At 38.6% G+C, this 21,717-nt stretch overlaps 1 protein-coding gene across 1 annotated transcript; it reads left to right on the forward strand.

Annotated features, from left to right (window-relative positions):
* The first annotated feature begins 916 nt into the window (after positions 1 to 916).
* Positions 917 to 20,477, forward strand: valopa (vertebrate ancient long opsin a). Its single transcript, XM_044136727.1, has 5 exons — positions 917 to 1,632; positions 5,216 to 5,426; positions 12,373 to 12,490; positions 13,626 to 13,859; positions 17,067 to 20,477. Exons 1-5 carry the CDS (start codon positions 1,269 to 1,271, stop codon positions 17,301 to 17,303), a joined length of 1,164 nt encoding a protein of 387 aa, XP_043992662.1. The 5' UTR covers positions 917 to 1,268; the 3' UTR covers positions 17,304 to 20,477.
* Positions 20,478 to 21,717: the final 1,240 nt, after the last annotated feature.

A 21,717-nucleotide genomic window follows, 5' to 3' on the forward strand; every position in this document is an offset into this window, starting at 1 on the left:
CAATTCAAAATGTTGAAACTTGTCTGATACAGCAGCGCTTTTCTGTTTGTAAATTAAAAACTACAAAGAATTCAAAGCCATAGAGGAACAACAAAGCTTTTTATTCTTTAGTGGTTCCATAATGTTTTAAAAAAAGGTTGGGTGCATCAATATTTTCCATCTTGATTTGAAGGAATTATCTACAATGCAATTAGATTTAGGTTTGTTTGTCTAAATCAGAATACTTATATGTTAAATAATATATTTAATGTAAGAGCTGGAAAATTATTTTTCCACTAAAAAAAATAAAACTAGTAATGATTCTAAGAGGGAGAAAAACATTTTACAGTACCGTACTTTGTTTTATTAATTTCTCATGTGGAAGAATTGTGAATTTTGAATTAATGAGTTTCAACCAGAGTTGGGTAGTAACTAGTTACATTTACTGGAGTAACTTTTTTGAAAAAACAAAAAACAACCCCCCTTCCCCCAAAAAACAAAAAAAACAAACTACTTTTACCACTTCTGATTACAATAATAATTTCCCTTTGGGATCAATAAAATATTTCTGAATTTGAATTGAATTTGAATTCTGTAATTGACTCATTGACTTGATGCAACCTGCTGGGTTTCATTAATTGAGCATACCAATTAGAATCTTCTTGTAAAGTGTCTTGAGAAATTTGTTGGCGCTATCTAAATAAAGTGAATTGAATTGAAAATAAGTTTATTCTCATGTTAAGTAGATATTTTTGTGTCACTTCTTTTGAGCAAAAGACAGTAAAGGTTACTCGGTCATTTAATTAGCGTGGAGGAAACACCGGACTTGATCAAACTGGGATGTAGGATTCAAGCAGGAGCTTTTTTTTGCGATCAACGCGGAGGTAAGAGGAGCGTAAGAGCTGGAAGCAGCTGCCTCGCCGCTTCTCCTCAGGGCAGCAGCAGTGATGCAGAGGCTGCCTCTATATAAGACCCTCCAAGATGCCTCCCCGATCGCTTCTTCGCGCACCATCATCGCCTTTGACTGCATCTCACACCTTCTGCTCCAGAGCCCCACTTTTACAGTAGCGACTGTTTGATTAAGTCAAGCGGATTTGACTGTCTGTGGCGCTTTTTGCGATGTCCGGATTTCAGCAGAAGTTTGTGGAAGCGGAGCGCCAGAGCGCACAGGACGCGCGGCGCAGCCACAATCTCCAGGAGTGACTCCGGAGGGAAGTTTTTGAACATGGGGAAAAGAGAGCAAGCGGGATTTTCTACCCTTTAAGGCGTCACATCCCCGGGCGTGGACAATGGACACCCTGAGCCTGTCAGTGAACGCGGTCTCCTCCACCGTGGCAGCGGAGATCCCCACCACCGACGACCCGTTCAGCGGACCCATCAAGAACATCGCGCCGTGGAACTTCACCGTCCTGGCTGTTGTCATGTTCGTGGTGACCTCGCTGTCTCTGACCGAAAATTTCCTGGTCATGTTTGTCACTTTCAAGTTCAAGCAGCTCAGACAGCCCCTGAACTACATCATAGTTAATCTGGCCATCGCGGACTTTCTGGTGTCCCTCACCGGCGGACTGATAAGTTTCCTGACAAACGCCCGGGGCTACTTCTTCCTCGGGAGGTGGGCTTGTGTCTTGGAGGGCTTTGCCGTCACTTTCTTTGGTAGGTTTAGACTTTTGATCTGAACTTTTTGGACTCTGTGGACGGATAAATTACAAACTCTGCAGCTGTAGACGTCAGAATCTGGACAGATGAGTTTGATAACGTCAACAAAATTCCTCGAAAAGCTGACTTTTACCACCTGCACAAATGAGAAATTAATATCTATAAAATATGTCAGAATAATTTCGAGTTCAGGAAGTTCGCTTAGCTTGCTTGAGCAGGAATATTCTTAGAAACCCCCCCCCAACAAAAAACATTTAGTGAAATCCAAAATATTCTCTGCTGATGCAGTAGAGATGCACCAATCAGGACTTTTCTGGTTTATATTGATTCTCAATTTTCCTTGCAAATTTTTATCTTCATAGATTGTAACACATAAAAAACTTTTTTTTTCCTGATTTCTTGTTAGAAGTAGCTCTGAATCAATCAGAAAATGAATAAATTGCAATATTATCACATTTATGATTCAAAGCAAACACCCTAGTATGTGTTTTAACAATTACTTCAAACATGCATTCATGTGTTTAGAAAATTGTGGAATCCCTTATGTTTGATTGGTTTAACAAATATTTTAAATTTATCTTGTTATGCTGCTCAACCCGATCAGTCAGTCATCCAAAAAGTTGTTATTTCCAATGCCAGGCAGATTGATTGGTGCGTCTCTGATATAAGACGTAAAAACAATGAAGTGGCATTTTGTGGTAGGTGGATATAGTTTAACAGAGAACTGATTGTGAAGTTTATTTTGTGCATGCAAACAAATTATTAGGGTTGGTAATAGAAGTGAGGTTGATGTTGGAAAGTTCAAGGACTATAGCAGTGAAAGAATACATTTGTTATGAAATATGTAGTATTTCAGGGTAACTTAGGGACTAAATCTTTTCCACTGTTAGAACCCAACCACATACATTGGAGCTAACTTTAACATATCCAGAAATAACCAGAACAGCATTAACACTGACTTTTAACACATTCTGGTGGTACAACTCGTAAAAGAGTTCAAATAGAAATTATATCTGACTCAGTAGAGATGCACCGATCATGTTTCCATCCTAGTACCAATTTCCTATTTTCCTTGAAGTCTGACTTGCTAATTTTATATTTAATCAATCCCACTTTACTTTTTTGTAACAGAAAAAAAAGAAAGAATATGTGCCTCATTTTCTTTGATAATGTTAGTGCATCAGCATGCATGCTGCTAGTTGATGTGTTTGTAGACTAAAAATGAGGAAATTGGTTCAAATTTCAATGAGAAAAATAAAAGTTATTTTTCAGATCTTATTAGAAAAGTAAAACTGCTGATTCTGGTGTCTCTATGATGCAGAGATAAAACAATAAAGTAACAAAAATGGGAGATTTATGGTAGAATTTCTCTGCAAAACACATAAAAGAGCTTCTGCTTTTTGAAAGTGGTTGCAGTTTTTGGCTACTATAAGTATAGGGATGGATAAATATAGTTTCCACACCTCTCGGCATCAGAATTGCAGCTTTCTTTCAGATCACATGCTTTACAGGTGAGTGTGATGGCTTTAATTACTCCACAGATTCCCAGACAAATTCCATTAAAACTGCTCATGAACAGCAACTTCTTGGAAAAGAATCCAATATCTGTGAGAAACGTCACAATAACTTTGACCTTCTGAGTGCAGCAATTTCACTCAGTTTCTTTGAGCAGTCATACACTGAAAAGGTTATCATGTAAAATTTGAAAGTCTAAACTGACTCACATTTGATGTAGAAGGGACGCACCAATCAGGTGCTTGCAGGCTAATAATGACTCCCAGTGTTCCTGAAGGCCAATTTTGAGCAGTTCTAGTTCTTAAGCATTATCACAAATACATGAGAAACACAAACTGTGCTCCAGGTTGTTTGTTTGAACAGAAACTCAGAAAAGGAAGGAATTTTGTGACTTTTCTCATTTCTGTATCACAGCATTTGCCCCTTGTTAATAAACTCTAAAAAGTTAAATTACCTGCTGTTCATTTACGATTTTATAAAAATTATGAAAGTTCTTAGTTTGAGGTAAAAAAATAAAATAAAATCAGGAAAAGTTATAAGTTTTCAGTGAAGATTCAGATGAAAATCTAATAAGTTTTTAGCTTAATGATTTGCTTATCATGGAAAATTTACCAAACAATGACATTTTATGGATAGTAAGTACGGTAAGTATCAAGTTAAATTCCTGGTGTATCATTGTAGTATTTGCATGCAAACTATGAAATCTGGAGTTTAATCATGTGAAAAATAAAGTCATTTTGCCAAAAAGTTAGAAAAGACAACTATGCAACATGAAAAAGTAAAAGCTGAACCAAAAGTGTGTTTTTCCGTACACCAGCTAAGTATCTTGCTAAATTCACATTCTCAGTAAAATTCCAAATGGAACAGAAAAAAGTAAAATAAAATCCTTTAATCCTCTGATAAAAATAGTTGATATTTCTAATTTTTTTTGTTGAAATGGCAATTACGGACTAATATTTGACAAATGAGGCTTTCAGGTTAAGCTAAAAAGTTAATTTTCCATATATTGTTCAGGGGTAAAGAAGCAGCGTTCAAAATGCTGAATAAGCAGATACCTGCCTTAATGTTTGACTTTTTTGCACCTGCAAAGTATTTGCTTTCGTGCTGCACTCTATAAGAACATATTCACCATGAGTGAGTCAAAGTTATGCTCACATCACCTGCAGAGTTTTCTCACACTGTGCTGCATGTCTTGGCATAAGTAGGTTACCATCCCAGTGATCACCAGGTTAAATAATTCACTGGGTTTTCCTTTAGGGCCTTCCTTTACTAAAGCACATAAGGAGCTCCGAATGCAGGATCATGGGAATCTGGTGAGGATCAATGCAACCAGGAGTACCTGAATAGTTCATGTAAAAGTCTTTTCTTTCTTTCACTTTGAGGAGAAAAATGCTTTTCTTTTGATTCCCCTTTAGAAAGGTTTCCCTGGAGGTGGGAGGTCGTCCTCATTAGGAAATGACACCAGATTAAAATCAAGTCAAGGCTTTACTTGAACATTTCCTGCCTTTTTGCAGTGTATCTGAATCTACAGTGCTGTGATAAAGTAAATCTATGACCAGATCTAATGGTTTGTCCAAACAGCACTCTTGATATGCTCAGTTTGAAACTTCCTGAAGATGTATTAAACAACAGCTCTGGACGTTGATGGCGCTAATTTTACTCTTGAACCTTTATGCCAGATGCTCTTGTTAAAAAGAGGCTGGTAATTAAACAGCCAGTTTCCACCTGCCTCCTTTGTCCATTGCAGTACGTCTATCAGGCAGATACAAAGACTACCTGACTATGCAGGGATAAGTAATTAACTCCAGTCTCTCAGAGTGACTTATTACCACAATTAAAGGCTGCCTTTTTTAGCCCCATTAGCAGGCAGCAGAACGCACCCAATCCAGATCATTAAAGTATTTCCAGCAACAGCGCAGCCACATTGACCTCTGGGATGTCTGCTTAAAAATACAGAAGCATGTGTGTTAGAGACCAAAAAAGGACTCAAAATCCCCTCGTGAGCTAATTTTTCTGAATCACACACATTAATCACCGGTGTGTTTGTGGTTGCTGATTTCCTCAGGGATCGTGGCCCTGTGGTCCTTGGCTGTCCTGTCCTTTGAGCGCTTCTTTGTGATCTGTCGGCCACTGGGGAACATTAGATTGCAAGCCAAGCATGCCATCCTGGGCCTGCTGTTCGTATGGACGTTTTCCTTCATCTGGACCTTCCCTCCTGTTCTGGGCTGGAACAGATACACTGTGAGCAAGATCGGAACCACCTGCGAGCCCGACTGGTGAGACACTCAAATTTTGTTGCTAATGTGGGCAGTGGCAGCTGTATGAAGGACACCCTGCTACATATAAATACCTAGTAATTGGGGCAGGGCAATAAACCAAAAACAATATATATATATTGCAATAAATTTATGATCAATATCAATAGAAAATACGGCCAACAAATGTTCAATAATTTTACTTCTGATCCAGAACTGCACAGCATTCTGGGGGATGTAGAAAGTGTGAATTGCTCAACTTCTCATAGTCTGCTAAGCAAGTTTGGTGGAATCAACAAACTCACCCACTCTTTGGTTTCCTAGCAACTCCGCTCAATCTCTGGTTACCTAGCAACAACTTGTTGCGTAACTTGCAGTTTCAGGTTTTGTCACCAGGTTTCTTATTTCAGACCTAGGGACAGGTTTCTATCGTATCGTTCATCGTGAAAAAATTCTTATCGCGATAAGAGTTTGATTAATGTTAAATAAGAAAACAAAACTGACAGCATTTTGTCTCCACTTATTTGTTCCACAAGAGCATCAATAAATATGATTGAATTATGATTATACTGAGTGTAGTTTAGCGATATAAATCACACTTCAAGAAAGTGGCGTCTGTTTCAAATAGTAATGTTTTAATAAGTAATTATGGCCATCGACTGATACATTACACTTATATTGTGATGTTTTTCAGCCACATCTTTCAGTCCTAGTAACATATTATATTCATATTCCTGGAGCTTTTTTGTTTTTACAATTTGTCACATAGCATTTTGTTGTACAGTTGAAAACCTGAAAAGTGTGGTGTGCATTTTTATTCACATCCACCAATATCACTATTATTGCAGTCAGTGGTGGTTACTGATATGGGCAATATGGGTATCATCCAGTAAACGGACAGAGCGTAGGGTGTGATTGTAAAGTAGAGAAAAATTAACTCATACGTTTTCAATATTAACTTGTAGAAATCTGAAAAGTGTGGCTTGTATTTGCATTCAGCTGCTGTGTGGAGCCACTTTTCACCACATTTCCAGCTACAAGTATTTTGGTGTCTCTACCAGTTTTGTAAACCTTCAGCTGGTTGAGCTTTATTTATCTGTATCAGACTAAAAGAATATGAATACATGGTGCATTTTCAACCCTCACCAGGTTGTTATTGTAAGTAAGAATGTTTTTAATAACTCATCTGGTTAAAAAACAACAACAAAACACTTCACTTTTTTAGGGGGTGCTTTGCAAAAATGTTGAAAACCCTTTATGATTATATCTTTCTTCTTCAGTTATGGATGACTCTTCTTTGTGGTGAAGTATGTCATAAAATCTCAATGTAATACATTAAACTCAGTGGTCGTATCGTGACAAAATATGAAAGACTTTGGGGAGAATTTTACAAGCACCAAGTCTTATGGACTTAAATATATATATATATATATATATAAAAAAAAAATTCCCTTCTCACCCACCGCGGGTGGTGATTCTTCTTCCTCTTAGCTCGGGTCCTCTACCAGAGGCCTGGGAGCTTGAGGGTTCTGCGCAGTATCTTGGCTGTGCCTAGGACTGCAAATTTCTGGACTGAGATGTCTGATGTTGTTCCTGGGATCTGTTGTAGCCACTGTTCCAGTTTGGGGGTGACTGCCCCGAGGGTCCCGATGACCACAGGCACCACTGTGGTCTTCACCTTCCAGGCCCTCTCCAGTTCCTCCCTTAGGCCCTGGTATTTCTCTAGTTTCTCATGCTCCTTTTTCCTGATGTTGCAGTCACTTGGTATTGCCACATCCACCACAACGGCTTTCCTCTGTTGTTTATCCACCACGACTATGTCTGGTTGGTTCGCCCTCACCATTTTGTCTGTCTGGATCTGGAAGTCCCACAGGATCTTAGCTCGGTCATTCTCCACTACCTTCGGGGTGTTTCCACTTTGATCTTGGGGTTCCAGTCCATATTCTGCACAGATGTTTCTGTACACTATGCCTGCCACTTGGTTGTGTCGTTCCATGTATTCTTTCCCTGCCAGTACCTTGCACCCTGCTGTTATGTGTTGGACTGTCTCAGGGGCCTCCTTGCACAACCTACACCTTGGGTCTTGTCTGGTGTGGTAGATCTGGGCCTCAATTGCTCTGGTGTTTAGGGCCTGTTCCTGGGCGGCCATGATGAGGGCCTCTGTGCTGTCCTTCAGTCCAGCTTTTTCCAGCCATTGGTAGGATTTTCTGATGTCAGCCACTTGGTTGTTGCATGGTACATCCCATGCAGGGCTTGTCCTCCCATGATGGTTCCTCTGGCACCTCAGGTTCTGTTCCCCATTGTTTGAGACATTCACTGAGCACATTGTCTGTTGAGGCTTTGTCCCTGATGTATCTATGGATCTTGGATGTCTCGTCTTGGATAGTGGTTCTCACACTCACTAGTCCTCTGCCTCCTTCTTTGCGGTTCGTGTAGAGTCTCAGTGTGCTGGATTTGGGGTGGAACCCTCCGTGCATTGTTAGTAGTTTCCGGGTCTTAACATCTGTGGCCTGTATCTCCTCCTTTGGCCAGCTAATTATTCCTGCAGGGTATCTGATTACTGGTAGGGCATAGCTGTTTATTGCACGGATCTTGTTCTTGCCATTGAGCTGGCTTCTCAGGACTTGTCTTATTCGTTGGAGGTATTTGGTTGTGGCTCTTTTTCTTGTGATCTCATCAAGGTTGCCATTTGCTTGTGATATATATATATATATATATATATATATATATATATATATATATATATATATATGTACTAAGCTAATTTTGGTAGGTTTCAGCCTAATAATGCCCTCCAGGTAATTACTTTTTATCCACATACCTTCTACACAAACAGATAAGATAATAGACATGTTGCACACGGCCCAGGGCCTTCAGTCTGAATGCCCTCATGAAGGGAGCTGAAAAGCAGGCCTGCTGTAACTCTCTGCCCTCAGGGAGCCATAATGCTATTTAGATGTTTTGATCAAAGGCGTATGGATACAGAACTGAGTCTTGACCTCAAGCCCAGAAAGGGGAATTTTTTTCTGAAACCACAATGTGGGAGAACAAACGGTTCACACAGAACAATTAGTAGATTTCTCACTGGAGAGTCCAGACACATGGATGATCAGGTTCACCTCTGGCTGCACAATGCCACTGGTGAGTAGAGTAGCACTACTTCAAAATGATATAACTCAAGAAGTCAAAAGTTACAGTGCAGTAAATCTACTCCTACAAGTAATTTTAAAATAAGTGTAGCAGAGTAAATGTAAGCACGACAGACGGCATTTGGTTAAAAGCAAATCAGAGATTTCAGAGGTGTGTGTGAGTGTGTGTGTGTGTGTGGTCCAGCTGCTGCAGCATCATCAGCCTGGTTAATTTAAATACCTCATTAATGTGAAAGATTTTGACACTGAAAATGAGTAGACCACACATCTGTCCTGCAGCCGTATTCATGTGCGAGACTAGAACATGTGTCAGAATAACAGTTTTGTAGTTGAAATCTACGGTAAAAATATGATTAGAACAGTTCAAAAGAGATTATTCCCCTTATGCAAACTACAAACAAAGAAGAGTAAAGGCCAAACTGACTTTGATGCCAACAGCAAGGACTAAGCTGGTCTTCCTTTAAATAAAATCTAGTGCAACCAATTGACTTCAAAACTCAGCTAATAATGCAGTGTAGCACCCCTGGGTGTCATTTATTCTCAGTAAAATGCTGATTTTAGAGGGCAGTACTGAACAAACAGTGACATTAAGACCAGAGAACAGCAGCAGGTCAGGGAGAAAGTAGAACAGGAGAGGAGAGTTTGGTTATAAACAGTGTCCATGGATTAAAAGGCCAACCGTATCTCTGGAGGGGCTGCAGAGATATGCAATTTGGTTTGGAGAAAACCAGTTTGTGCTCCTCACGGATCTTTATGGAGATTTATGAAAGACTGGTAAGGAGGGAAAAAAAGCATTTTCTGTCCTGTTTGGAGTTTTCCACACGCAATGCAGAGGAAACATCTAACGAGTGATAGGAGGTGCTCTTAACAGATGAGAGACAAACTTACACAATTAAAATAGAGGTGGCAGCATCATGATGTGGGGATGATTTCTGCAGCAGGGACAGGGAACTCGGTTAGAGTTGATGTCAAGATGGATGCAGCAAAATAACTGACAATCCTGGAGGAAAACTTGCAGCAGGCATAATTTTTCAAACTTAATCCATTATTATGCATCATGCTTCATCTTGATCTATAACATAAAACTAGAAATTCAATCTGTAGAGACTCAGACAGACAAAGGGTAACCATTAGAAAAGTTTAATAACAATATGATTTAAATCTTTGGCGCTTGGGCCCCGGCTAAGGACATTGATCATCGCAAACTTTGCGATGGGCTTGGATGAGCATTCCGTATGCTGAGAGGAACGTCATCCACCGGGAACCGGCACTGGTGGTGGAGGCGATGAAGGATGTGGCCTGATGCTGAGCGAGTGGAGGTGAAGGGGTGGAGGTGGGTTGAGCTCTGCTGGAAAGCGCACACCGCCATGGATGGCGGTCCTTATCAGCTGGGGTTTGGACGGTGATTGGACGTGACGAGACTTGGACCGGCGTTGAGCAATCAACGGTGATGAGCCGGATGTTCCGGCTGGATGATGCAGGTGGGGCTAAAAGAGTCTTCCAGATTGAATTTACGCCTATAGGCTTCATAACATACATTGAAATTTGTTGTAACATGTTAAATGGTAGAAAAGATCAGTGGGTGTGAATATTGAACTTTTAAATTAATTTAATGAGAAATATAACCTAGTGGTGTGCTAATTAGCTCAATTAGACAAAGGAGCTAATAGGCAAAGTGCTTGTTTCAGGGGTTGCTAATGACAGTAAGAGTTAAATATTTGGACTTTTAAAGACATTATAAAGAAAACTAATTAAAACTACATAGGTATATGTATATCTTGAATTATGAAAACACTTTATGATAGTCTACTATATTTGTTATATTCATATTGATTGATTATATTTAAATTGTACAGTTAATATTAATGAACGTATAATGTTGTCGAAAATGTACCGGAGTTAGAAAAATGCTAATTTTCATCCATGGTGCCAGAACAATGTTTTTTTTTTTATGTTTACAAAACCATGTTGGAAATATTACTAACATGACACATAACACTAATATGACACAGTATCACAACACACTAAGGATGATGCATTAGGGGCTAATAAAGAATAATCAAGATGACACTCTAATTAAATATTACACTTTATTAAATAAAGAGTGCAAATTGAAATAATTTCTAGCGGATTTTAATAGATCAACTTTTTGTCCTAGTATCAGAATTTACACATTTCTTTCTGACCTCAATTTGTCCAGTTAACCAATTGAGAAGATTAAATATCTAATTAATTGAAATCAGTCTGATGAAAGATGAGGTACTGCAGCTGATATCCAATGCCTGCTCACACTGATAACCGACATACAAGGAAAGATATCTTGCTAAATGTTCAAATGGCTTTATGGTAATTGTGTTACATAGAACTGAGTTGACCTCACTGTGTTTTTCTGTTTAAAATAAAGACATAAAATCTTGTGAAACTTCACTTGTTGCCTGTAAGGGACAGACTATATGACAAAAAAAAAAGTTGAAAAGGAGAAATCTCTAATGAAAGAGTGTCCAGCGTGCAAAGGAGAGGCAAATGATTTGATACATCCATCCATCCATTTTCTTTACACCCTTCTTCCCTAATGGGGTCAGGAGGGTTGCTGGTTCCTCTCCAGCTGCGTCCCGGGCGAGAGGCGGGGTTCACCCTGGACAGGTCGCCAGTCGGTCGCAGGGCAACACAAAGACATACAAGACAAACAACACACTCACACCTAGGGAGAATTTAGAGAAACTAATTAACCTGACAGTCATGTTTTTGGACTGTGGGAGGAAGCCGGAGAACCCAGAGAGAACCCACCATGCACAGGGAGAACATGCAAACTCCTTGCAGAAAGATCCCCGGGCCGGGAATCGATCCCAGGACCTTCTTGCTGCAAGGCAACAGCTCTACCAACTGCGCCACTGTGCAGCCCCATTTGACACAACCATAAATCACAATTCAAAAATGGCTTGAATTTGGTTTGGACATGTTTAAAAAAATAAAATAAAATTAGGAAATTGTTTGCCGTTTGTACTTTTCTTCAACCAGATACCGTAAACCTTTGAGATACTGATCGGTTTTCCTGAGAAATCAAACTACTTAGCTGGTTTGGTGAAAATATTGTCTAATTAATTTATTGTTGAACAGGTAAACATGAAAAAAATAGTTTTGAAATTTTAATGAGAGTTAAGTTTTGTGGCACCCTAAGTACTTTGAATTTAACATTTCTTGTAGCAAAATGTTTGAGCACCACTGCTATAAACAGCTGCACCTTTATGGTGCATTCAAATACATCTACATCACACTACTGCTGTAAAACTGAGTTTTTAACTCTTAATAGACACCTAAAAGTCTACTTATCTAATTGGTAAATTGTAGAAGCAACATTTCCTGGTTTGGGTCTTCCTACAACTCTTCTGTTCATATTGAGGCACATAATCATGCTGCTCTATCTGCCAGGTGGATCCCCAGAAATTAATCTGAATGGGGTTTCATTAGAGACTCGTAGGTGTTCTTATGGAAACAACTTAATTAGGCTAAATTGCTGTCCTGAGGGCTCTTAAGTGTTCACAGAGATTGGTCTCAGCTGTGAAATTTTCCATTTAACTAAAGCTCAAATGAGGAGCCAAACTGTGATGTTTCTCTTGAGTCACATAAAAGCTCCTGAATTTCACAGCGTCTCATAGCTGGGAATTGATTGTTTGCCTTCTGGTTCTTAAAGCGACACTCAATTAGAGTAGCAGCTGATCCAAACAGCCGCTTATTATCTCATCAAGAAATACTGTAACAGTAAATTACTAATTAGCTTACAGTGATCATCAATGGGTTTTTTGTCTCCCTCTCCACAGGTATTCAACCAACATAACAGACCACAGTTATATCATCACTTTCTTCGCCACTTGTTTCATTTTCCCACTTGGAGTGATTTTCTTCTGCTATGGGAAGCTCCTCAGGAAGCTCAGAAAGGTCAGTTCTGAGTTGGAAGACGATGTGTGCAGGGTGCTGCATAGAATTAATGTTTCTATGATTTCCAGCATTAGTGCTAGATGATAGATACAGATGGGAAGTGCATTGTCAATTATCCTTTTTGTTTTACACAGTTTGTAATTGGAAAAACTGTCAGTAGCTACATCTCCTTTACAAATGTCTATATGCTGCTAATCCTGAAAGAAGTCATTTTCGCAATTGCAGCATTTCCTTTAAATTAGAAACGCTGTCAAAAGATTGTTTATGCAATAAGTTAAATGTTAAAAAACATGCTGCAGTGCTATCCTCCTATGACTTCCTGTCGTCGTCTTCGTCTTTTCCACCAGTAGTAACATTCGGTTGTTGTTCACTCGACTAGTATAATGCGAATAAAGTGTTTCCATTGCAGTTTTGCAGAATATATAATTCTTTTACAGCTGAAAACCCAGCTAGAGCGAAGAAAGATCAGCAATTCTTCTCGGTTAGAGTCTTGCTGACTTCTGAGCACTTTAAGTTGAGAAATGTTCCCCGATTTCAAAACTTTGGCTGAAGTGGTGCTTTTAAGTCCAGACTCCGGTGTAGCACAGAGCTTCTCATCAAAACGGAGACATCTGATTAAGTACAAGCTGGTACTTAATCAGGAGAAAGTTATGTGACTGTATACTACAGAGGAAGCTCATTTTGGTCACGTGTCCCTGGAACCTTGTTCTCTAATCATTGTCCATTATGACCAGCGGAGGCTCAGAACAAAGAGAAATCAACATCCAGTAGGGAGTCGCCTGAAAATGCCAATGGAATCAAACAATCTTCAAAAAAGAACTTGGTCATCAGGCCTCCGTAAACAACAGTGCCCATTCAGACCAGAACAAATTCCCATGAGCAGCAGCTATGCAAGGCGATCGTAAATAGGCCCCAAAATATGTTGACTATTTTGGGCAAATTAGTCAAACTTGGCATTTGTGTATCTTTACAATTTCTTCCTTATATGTTCATCAAGTGTTTCTGTTTATAAATGCTGATATTTTGTATATGACCAAGAAAAGGCTAGAAACTGACTTTTTCTGCAAAAAGAAAAGCACACTACCCTTTTGGTGACATTATTCATCAGTGCATTAATAGTTTCTGTTTCCTTCAGGTATCTCATGGTCGTCTGGCAACTGCCAGAAAGCCTGAGCGGCAGGTGACCCGTATGGTTGTGGTGATGATTGTGGCGTTCATGGTGGGTTGGACCCCTTATGCAGCCTTCTCCATACTGGTCACAGCTTATCCCACTATTGAGCTTGACCCCAGGGCGGCCGCCATCCCGGCTTTCTTCTCCAAAACAGCCGCAGTTTACAACCCAATTATCTACGTCTTTATGAACAAACAGGTAACAGTTCTCTTTAAAGCAATATGAAGAAACATTATCACAATAAAGAGCGTAGCAATATATTTTCATGTAGCATTTTGGAAGTTTAAAATATCAATAACTTTAGCCAGATCATAAATGGTCTTGAGACAGCACAGCTAAGCATTTCTTGGTTAAAAACTGCATTAAGTCTAGATGTCCATGTGATTACCCAAAGTTTGAATCTCTCTAATAGGTTGCAAAGAAGGCCTCGACTGGATGTAAACAGCATTTAGCAGACAGGAAATGATTTCAATGGGGTTGCCTCAGACAGACATAAGGTGCTAAGAGTCATGTGGAACAATTAGGACACCCTAACCTCTGGAAAAACACTGTAAAAAATGTCAATAACAGCACTTAAGCAACAAAAATAATCAAAAATGAATTTGTTCCTGTCTAATTAATTAATGACAATAAAAATAAATCATTGAATGTTCTTGCCAGGTCCTGCTGGAAGAAAGCATCCCCATGAAACCAACTTCCACCAACAGGCCTCAAAATTGGTCTGAAATTATTTTCATGGAATACTTAATACTTAATACAATACTTCTTCTTTTCGGCTGTGACTTTATGCAAGCAAGACATTACAGGATTGCATAAAAAATGTATTACAATAAAAAATAAACATTACGATAAAATCTCACCAATAATTTGAGTTTCTGTAGAACCTTTTCTGTTGCATCAATGGTCTCAGAGTGAATGCCTAAACCTGAACATGGTGACTGTTGTTTTAAAGCCTCCTCCTCTTGTAGACTATTTCCTATAAAGTGGAACAGCTGATTTGAAATTCCTTTGAGATCTCTTTAAATCCCCTACCAGACTCAAAAGCAGTTACCGTAGCTTCTTTCTAGAGGCCTAAGCAGGTCTTTCTACCCCACAATGGTGTTCACATTCACTTCAACAATGAGGATTTTAAACTAAATGTCCAACTTTTAAACAGGATAAACATGTGGTTCTGATTTGATATACATTTATGTAATTTTAGCCCAAAGCAGACTGAGATGATGGCCACTTGTGATAGTTTTGAGTTTTTAGACGACAGAAGTTGCATTTTTTTTAAATCTATCTTGCAGGTTTGAAAGGTTCTTTTGTAAGTTTTATTTAATTATTTTATGATTGAAGCGTATCCTAATTTCCTTCACATGACTGTATATGATTCCAACTGACCTGCAACAGTCGGGGTTTTTTCCCCACTACAGGGTACTTCCATGGTACATAACAAGGTGGGCTCAAACACAGTCTGAGGGGATTTCCATGATGCATGACTAACTCTGCTTGTAGTTTAGTGGGTGAACGCCTTCAGCCAACACAAAGGTCAAAAGTTGCTTACTATGAAACATCTTTGGACTGCATCACTTCATATGGTTGTTTAAAACCAATTTTACGAGATCTTTCGAACAGGTTTTAATCTCTCAATGTCACCTCAGTCTTACATTTAAGATATTCAGAACATGCTAAAGATTTGAGTTGAGTTTGTCATGTTACGTTCACAAATTTCAGTTTATTTTATTGGGAGTTTCTATTACCGCTTCATGTGCACAACATATTCACCTTTGCAAAAAAAAAAAAACAACTCAAACTCAGTCATATTGGATAAAGAATGTTTATGAACATCACTTTTCAGCTCTTGCCAGGAACTAAAATTGAATTTAGGTCAATCTAATATTGGTAGACAAAGGGGCTTCTGCTAAAACAAGGTAATTGTTGGGCTGAAAGATGAACCTCCATTCCTGTCTGAAATGTTTTACAGCCTAAAACAAGTTTTCTTCTAGGATAGCTCTGCTCCATCCATCTTCCCTTATCTCTGTTTTGCCAGTCGCATTTCTAAAAAGCAGGTAAATATTGAAGGAAATTAGTTGCTCAACATTTTCTTTCAGAGTGTAAGAGTAAAGAATAGAAAATAAAACCATGATTTAAATGTTTTTATTTGTAAAAACAGCTATGTACTACTTGGTCTTGGTGTGCCACATAAAGCCCAACTAAAAATATCGAAGTGTCTGGTGTAAACCTAAAAAGAGTTAAATACTTCAATAAATAAAATAAATACATGTCATCTTGTAAGGCACCACAGGTTCATACGGAAGAAAATTAGGGCCACCGAAAAAAAAAAAAAATTCTGACTTTAAAGTCAGAATTCTTTTATTTTTTTTCGGTGGCCTGAATCCTCTTCCGTAGGTTCATCTATAAATGATAGAATAGTTAGAATAAACATACCTGGTTAAAAGAATAAATATATTTTAAGGTTAATCATCTTGTCATTAAGGTGACATTTAATGGCCTTATTGCCTTGGGAGTGTTATGGAAATTTTAAATGCTGTATGTGAAAAACTTCTTCCTCTCTGTAGAATTTAAGAAGAAATGTAAGAGTCAGGTGGTGCTAAATGATTTACTCAATTTACTGATCATCAACTGTATAAAAGCACAATATTTTGCAGTTTGCCAGAGCATACAGGTGTGTGTAAGCATAATGTAAAGTAACAAACTCATTTTCAGTAACACTGCTATAATTTATCACCTTACAATTAGAAAATGACTGAAGGAGTAAGAGGACTGTTTAGAACAGTTTGTGTAATGTTTGTTGCATATGGTGCATAAAAAAATAAATAAATCCGATCTCAAACACTTTGACATTTTGAAATTCTCAGGTGGGACCTTAAGAAAGCTGTGCAATTTGAAAAATTAGAACATTAGGGACCTAAAAAACACACAAAAAAAGAGAGAACCCAAATTTCACCACACTTTTGAACCTCTAAAATCAGACAGATTGTTGCTGGTAAAGATGGTTCTACAGTCTACTGAATCATGGGGATGTATTTCTATAACAAGTGTCATATTTTGGCTTCACTCTTCTTTAAAGTGCAATATTTTTTGTTTTTTTGCACACTTAAAGTTAGATTGCTATAATCTTATAATTGAGTAAAAATTGCTTAATTTTTATCTCCTAAAATCATGAAAAAATAAAAAATAAAAACCTTTCTGAGGATGAACTTGTTTTACCATGACTGGAACATCTTGAAGACTTTCAAATGTTGTGCATTAAGAATAGTTGACCTTCTGTGAACAGTTTGATGTCCATCAGAAACTGCCAATTCCATTTGTAATAAAGTACTTAGTCCACAAAGTCTGAAACAGAGAATTTTAAACGGTTCTTTTGAAACTAAATATGATATTTTTTTGCTTTTGCTGCAGTTCAGGAAATGCCTGATCCAGCATTTCACCGGCATGGGAACCATCCCAGAAAGCAACATGAATCAGACCACAGAACGACCTGGAATCACTGCTGAGAGTCACACAGGGGAAATGTCTGCCATCGCAGCCCGCATCCCTGTAGGCGGCACCGCGTCTCTCAGATCCGATGACTCTCCAACTGACTGTGGCTCCTTTGCTCAGCTTCCTATCCCAGAGAACAAAGTGTGTCCATTGTAATTGCAAGCCTTCTTCTATTAGGTGTCATTTTTCTCCCTAAGAGTAAATATTACCAGTCTGTCATCCAGCTACAGTGTACTTCAGAAACTCTGTGGACGCTAAGAGAAGTTCAAATAATTAGTCAATGTCTTGGCTATACTTTGAGGTCACTGGGCACTTTTGAAGAACCTTAATTGTTCTCTGGAACTGTGGAAAAGTTTTGTGCTTTAGTCTGTTTTAGTAGGTTGTTATATTTTGTTTAAAATAGGGCCAGAAAATAGCAGTAACAGATATATTGAGCATTTGCCCAGTAGGCCACTTGTAAATACTGAATACTCCTCTCTCTTCTTCTTTTTCTCCTTATCCCTGACGCACTTCCTGTTTATGAATCACATCAGAGGGCACTTCAATTCAACTTCATAGTGCCTGCCTTTAAATCTCAATGTAGCAGTGGATTGAAAAATCTCGACATCAGTAAGTTAAGGACTGGTCAGTGTATTTCAAAAACCACAGTGCATCCAGGCTTTCATCTTGTCCTTGCCCTCTCCTTTGAAGCCCCATGATAGCGTCTGCATAGAAAATGTTGATTTCCTATGCTGTTTTCAGTGTTTGCTTTGGCAGCAACCTTCAGTCAGCTTTTTGTGTCAAAAGCATGAAGCAGTTTTTGAATTGGGAGTTTTTCTATCTTTTTATTTTAGTGTTTATTGGACAGACTAGTTTGGGTCAAGGCTTTCATCTTTATTGAGTACGGTCAGGTTGTCTCACCAGTCTGCCATTGTTTCTTTTGCAGCTTTAGAGTCCAAGTATTAATGAGCTGCTAGCAAGAGATCAATACCACATATGAACAGTTCTAAAAACTTACTGGCCACTTTAATATGGACAACTGCTCATCTGCTTATTGTTCGAAAATTATGTCAATGTTTAGCCATTACTAGCTATTAATAAGTACCCAAAGTATTTTATTATGGAGCTGTATGATTTGTGATTAAATTGCCAAGCTGATGTACCAGCTGTTCTTCAGGAACCAAATGCCAAGCACTTTCTGTCTGTCCGTTGTTGTAGCCAAAATCAGAACAACTTAAACTACCAATAACCCAACACAGTAATGTAATGCAAAAATATTTCAGCTGCAGCAGAACTGCCTATTTTCTTGTCACATTGCTCCAGAAAATGATCCCAGATACAGGTATAATGCAAATGTATCTGCAGGTTTCAGCTATTCAAATTTAAGACTTTTTAAATGCCGCTTTGAAAGAAAAATTGCATAAATCCCACCTTGAATAAAATTTAAGACCAAAAAAATCTATAAATATGTGGGATTGTCTAAGAATCCTGCTGAATTACAATCAGGCATAGCAAAATTAGTTTTACATTTCTGGAGTCATTTTGTGGCTCTTGGCAACATTGTTGTGCTTCTTGTCCTCACAATGCAAATGCTTTTTTTTTTTTCACAGAATGCATCTAGCCTAATATGGGTTGGCAACAGAAGTGACCCAGAGGCCACAACTAATATTGTTTTTTTGTGGCCAACTGGCGATAAATTTTACGCTTAAAGGGTTCGACACATGGAGGTCGACGCCACTCCCTTTCCTTCATTTCCTACAAAATTTCTGCAATGAGGGGACAGTCGCTTGCCCTCCTACAGCCAATCGATCGATGACATGCATGTTAAATTTTGTTCTCGTAAATCTAGAGATGACAAGAAAGTTGAAAGATTTTCAACTTTGTCACCGTTGTCGCTATTGTTGGGTTTCACCTCATCATTCGTTGCTCCCATCACCAGTGATAGACATAAAAATCTAGCTAGCTAGTTAGCTAGCAAAGGTGTATTAGCAGCTAGTTAGCGGTAGCCTCAATCCAAACTGATTGCTACAGAACGAAATGAAGATGTCGACGCACAACCCAAACGTCTGCCTGTTGGAAAAGTCATACAAAAAACAATATATATGAGAAAATGAAATAGTCCTGTCATGACAAAATATAAGACTTGTGATGGAGCTATCTAAATCCAGCTTGTGAATTTAAGATTTTTTAACACCTTAATTTTAGATGCATGAATTTGGGACTTTTTCAGAATGCACAGATACCTATTACAAACTGAATGTTGTACAAACACTTCAGCTTTCCTGACTATTGTTGCTCTGCATGTCCATTCCTTCATGATCTAATTGTATCCAACATCTGGCATCTCCTTCCACCAGGTAACAAAGCTCAAATCATTTCATGGGCAAGAGTTTTTTCACTGTACTCCAATGTTCTCTGCAGTCACTGAATCTCAGTCTAACACAACTCCTTTTGGATATCGAGCTGACAAATCTACATGTCTGTTGACAATACCTTGCTAAATGTATGTCAAATGTAATAAAGGCAATTCTAAGGGCCAAACTGGGTCAAACCCACTATTAGCACAGTGTTCCCTGAAAGTTGGAGCACTGTGTTGCTAAGTGTAGTCACTGTGGCGAGAATACAGTGGACTAGAGTTGCTTTGATAATTAGCCATAATTTCTATGTTAAGCAAAAATCAACAGCAATACGGAAGTCAAATGATGTCCAACGAACTAGCACCGAAGCTTTAGCTACAACAGGTGAAGCAGTGATTGTTGCTAATTGCTGAACTTTGTGTTGCATGTTTGTTCAATGTTATTTGGTATATGTCAATCACTGATATCTGCTGCACAATGATACTCTATGTATGAACAATATAACATTATGGTGTCTGTGTGTCCCAGTCATGTTAGGCAGTTCTATTCAAAATCACTTTATGAGGGTGTGTACATCTGTGCTATATTTATTGTGATACATTAATGTAATCATATCAGTATGGAGCCATGGTGATCACAAATGCTAAGTTTGGTGACATCCTTCAATAATATTACCACAGTATTCTGTGTGTCTCTTCTGAAATGGTTAAAAGCTGTTTTAAGTTATTCAAACAACGTTTAATGTAAATGATTTTTGTTTGCATGGGTGAAATGAACTTGCTCCTTTGGATGTTTCAGAGTGGAGCTGCTATTCCTGTGCATCAACAGGAGTCAGTAGACTGAATTTTGGCTTTAGGATGCTCCATCTTCTTAGTGAAACCAGTCTGCCCACCAGAAATGTTGTAATGTTCACATAAAATGTCAAATTTGTCTTCAAAATGTACCGTTTGCATCATTGTTTTTAAATCTCAAATTACAGTTTGCTCATGCTGTTTGTTGATTGTCTCCTCTTTTCAATGTCTCCATCTCTGTTTTGGTTATCCTAAAATATTCTAAGATACAGTTGCATTCAAGCAAAAGCAATAGTGTGTCACCATTTTAAGTACAATAAACCCAAAACACATTTATATATACGGCTTGAGAAAGATGCGGTAGAAAAAAGATTGTCCACAGATACATATTTGCCATTTGGTAATTTACTACTGAGGTTCGATACACAATATCATATTTAGGATTAAGGTTGCACCGATTGCAGTTTTCTGGCCAATTGCCGATTACCAATCTTTAAGAAGCCTGACCTGCTGATTCCAATTTTGGCCAATACCATTTTTTTGGTCTGAAATATCACTAAATATAGCAAGAAAGTTGGTAACAGTGAAGTGGCTATTGTTAACTGCAAACGTTGGTTCAGACATGACATGACCTGGTGGGCCAGTCTGTCAGTCAAACCTCTCTCTCGGGACAGCAGAAGATGATAGCGATTGAATTGTAGACCTTTGCTTAGGCTGTTAAGATCGGGGGATAAGATAGGCTTCCGGTGCCAGAATCGGTCAATCATTGATCTAACTAAATTAAGGATTTTGGCTGGTCAATAAATCTATACACCCGTATTTAGGATCAATATGGATCTTAAGTTTGTTGCTCTTTTACAGGAGTCCCCAAAGTCGGTCCTCGGCCTCCTGCATGTTTCACTTCTCTCCCTGGTTTAACGCACCTGAATCAGATGATGGCTCGTTAGAAGGCCTAAGAAGAACATTGACATGCTGAAAAGGTTGTTGGTGCCACCAGGAAGAGAACTAAAATGTGCAGGATGCCGGCCCTCCAGGACCAACTTTGTGCAACCCTGCTCTACAAGAGCCAAACAGTAAAATGTCTGCAAAGACCAATTTTATCAGTAGAGTTCATTACTCTTCCATGTAATGAAATGGCATTTTGGAGGCCTAAACATTGCATGTGAAACTCACGTATTTTCACCATCCCTCCCCACTTTACTGCAGAGCAGTTGTAGTTCTCAGGGACTACTTACCTCCATGTTATTGATGTTTCTCTTCTTCCACACCTGACTTGAATAAGTGGGTTACTAACAGGCTTGATGGCATGCAGAGGAGGTGATGCAATTACTTGAATCAATTGTTCTGGAAGACAGACACATCTAAAATATACAGGATTGTTGTTGTAGGCTCCTCGGTGTAACATAATGTAAAAAAACCAAACCCAATTTTCAAATATTAAAA

This window comes from Gambusia affinis, linkage group LG13, assembly GCF_019740435.1.
Source record: "Gambusia affinis linkage group LG13, SWU_Gaff_1.0, whole genome shotgun sequence".
NCBI classification, from domain to species: domain Eukaryota; kingdom Metazoa; phylum Chordata; class Actinopteri; order Cyprinodontiformes; family Poeciliidae; genus Gambusia; species Gambusia affinis.

Excerpts from the sequence above, each read along its gene's own strand:
- valopa (XM_044136727.1), top strand. The coding sequence starts at position 1,269 with ATGGACACCCTGAGCCTGTCAGTGAACGCGGTCTCCTCCACCGTGGCA. Across the intron at positions 5,427-12,372 it reads ACCACCTGCGAGCCCGACTG|GTATTCAACCAACATAACAG; the intron begins GTGAGACACTCA and ends CCCTCTCCACAG. Across the intron at positions 13,860-17,066 it reads ACGTCTTTATGAACAAACAG|TTCAGGAAATGCCTGATCCA; the intron begins GTAACAGTTCTC and ends CTTTTGCTGCAG.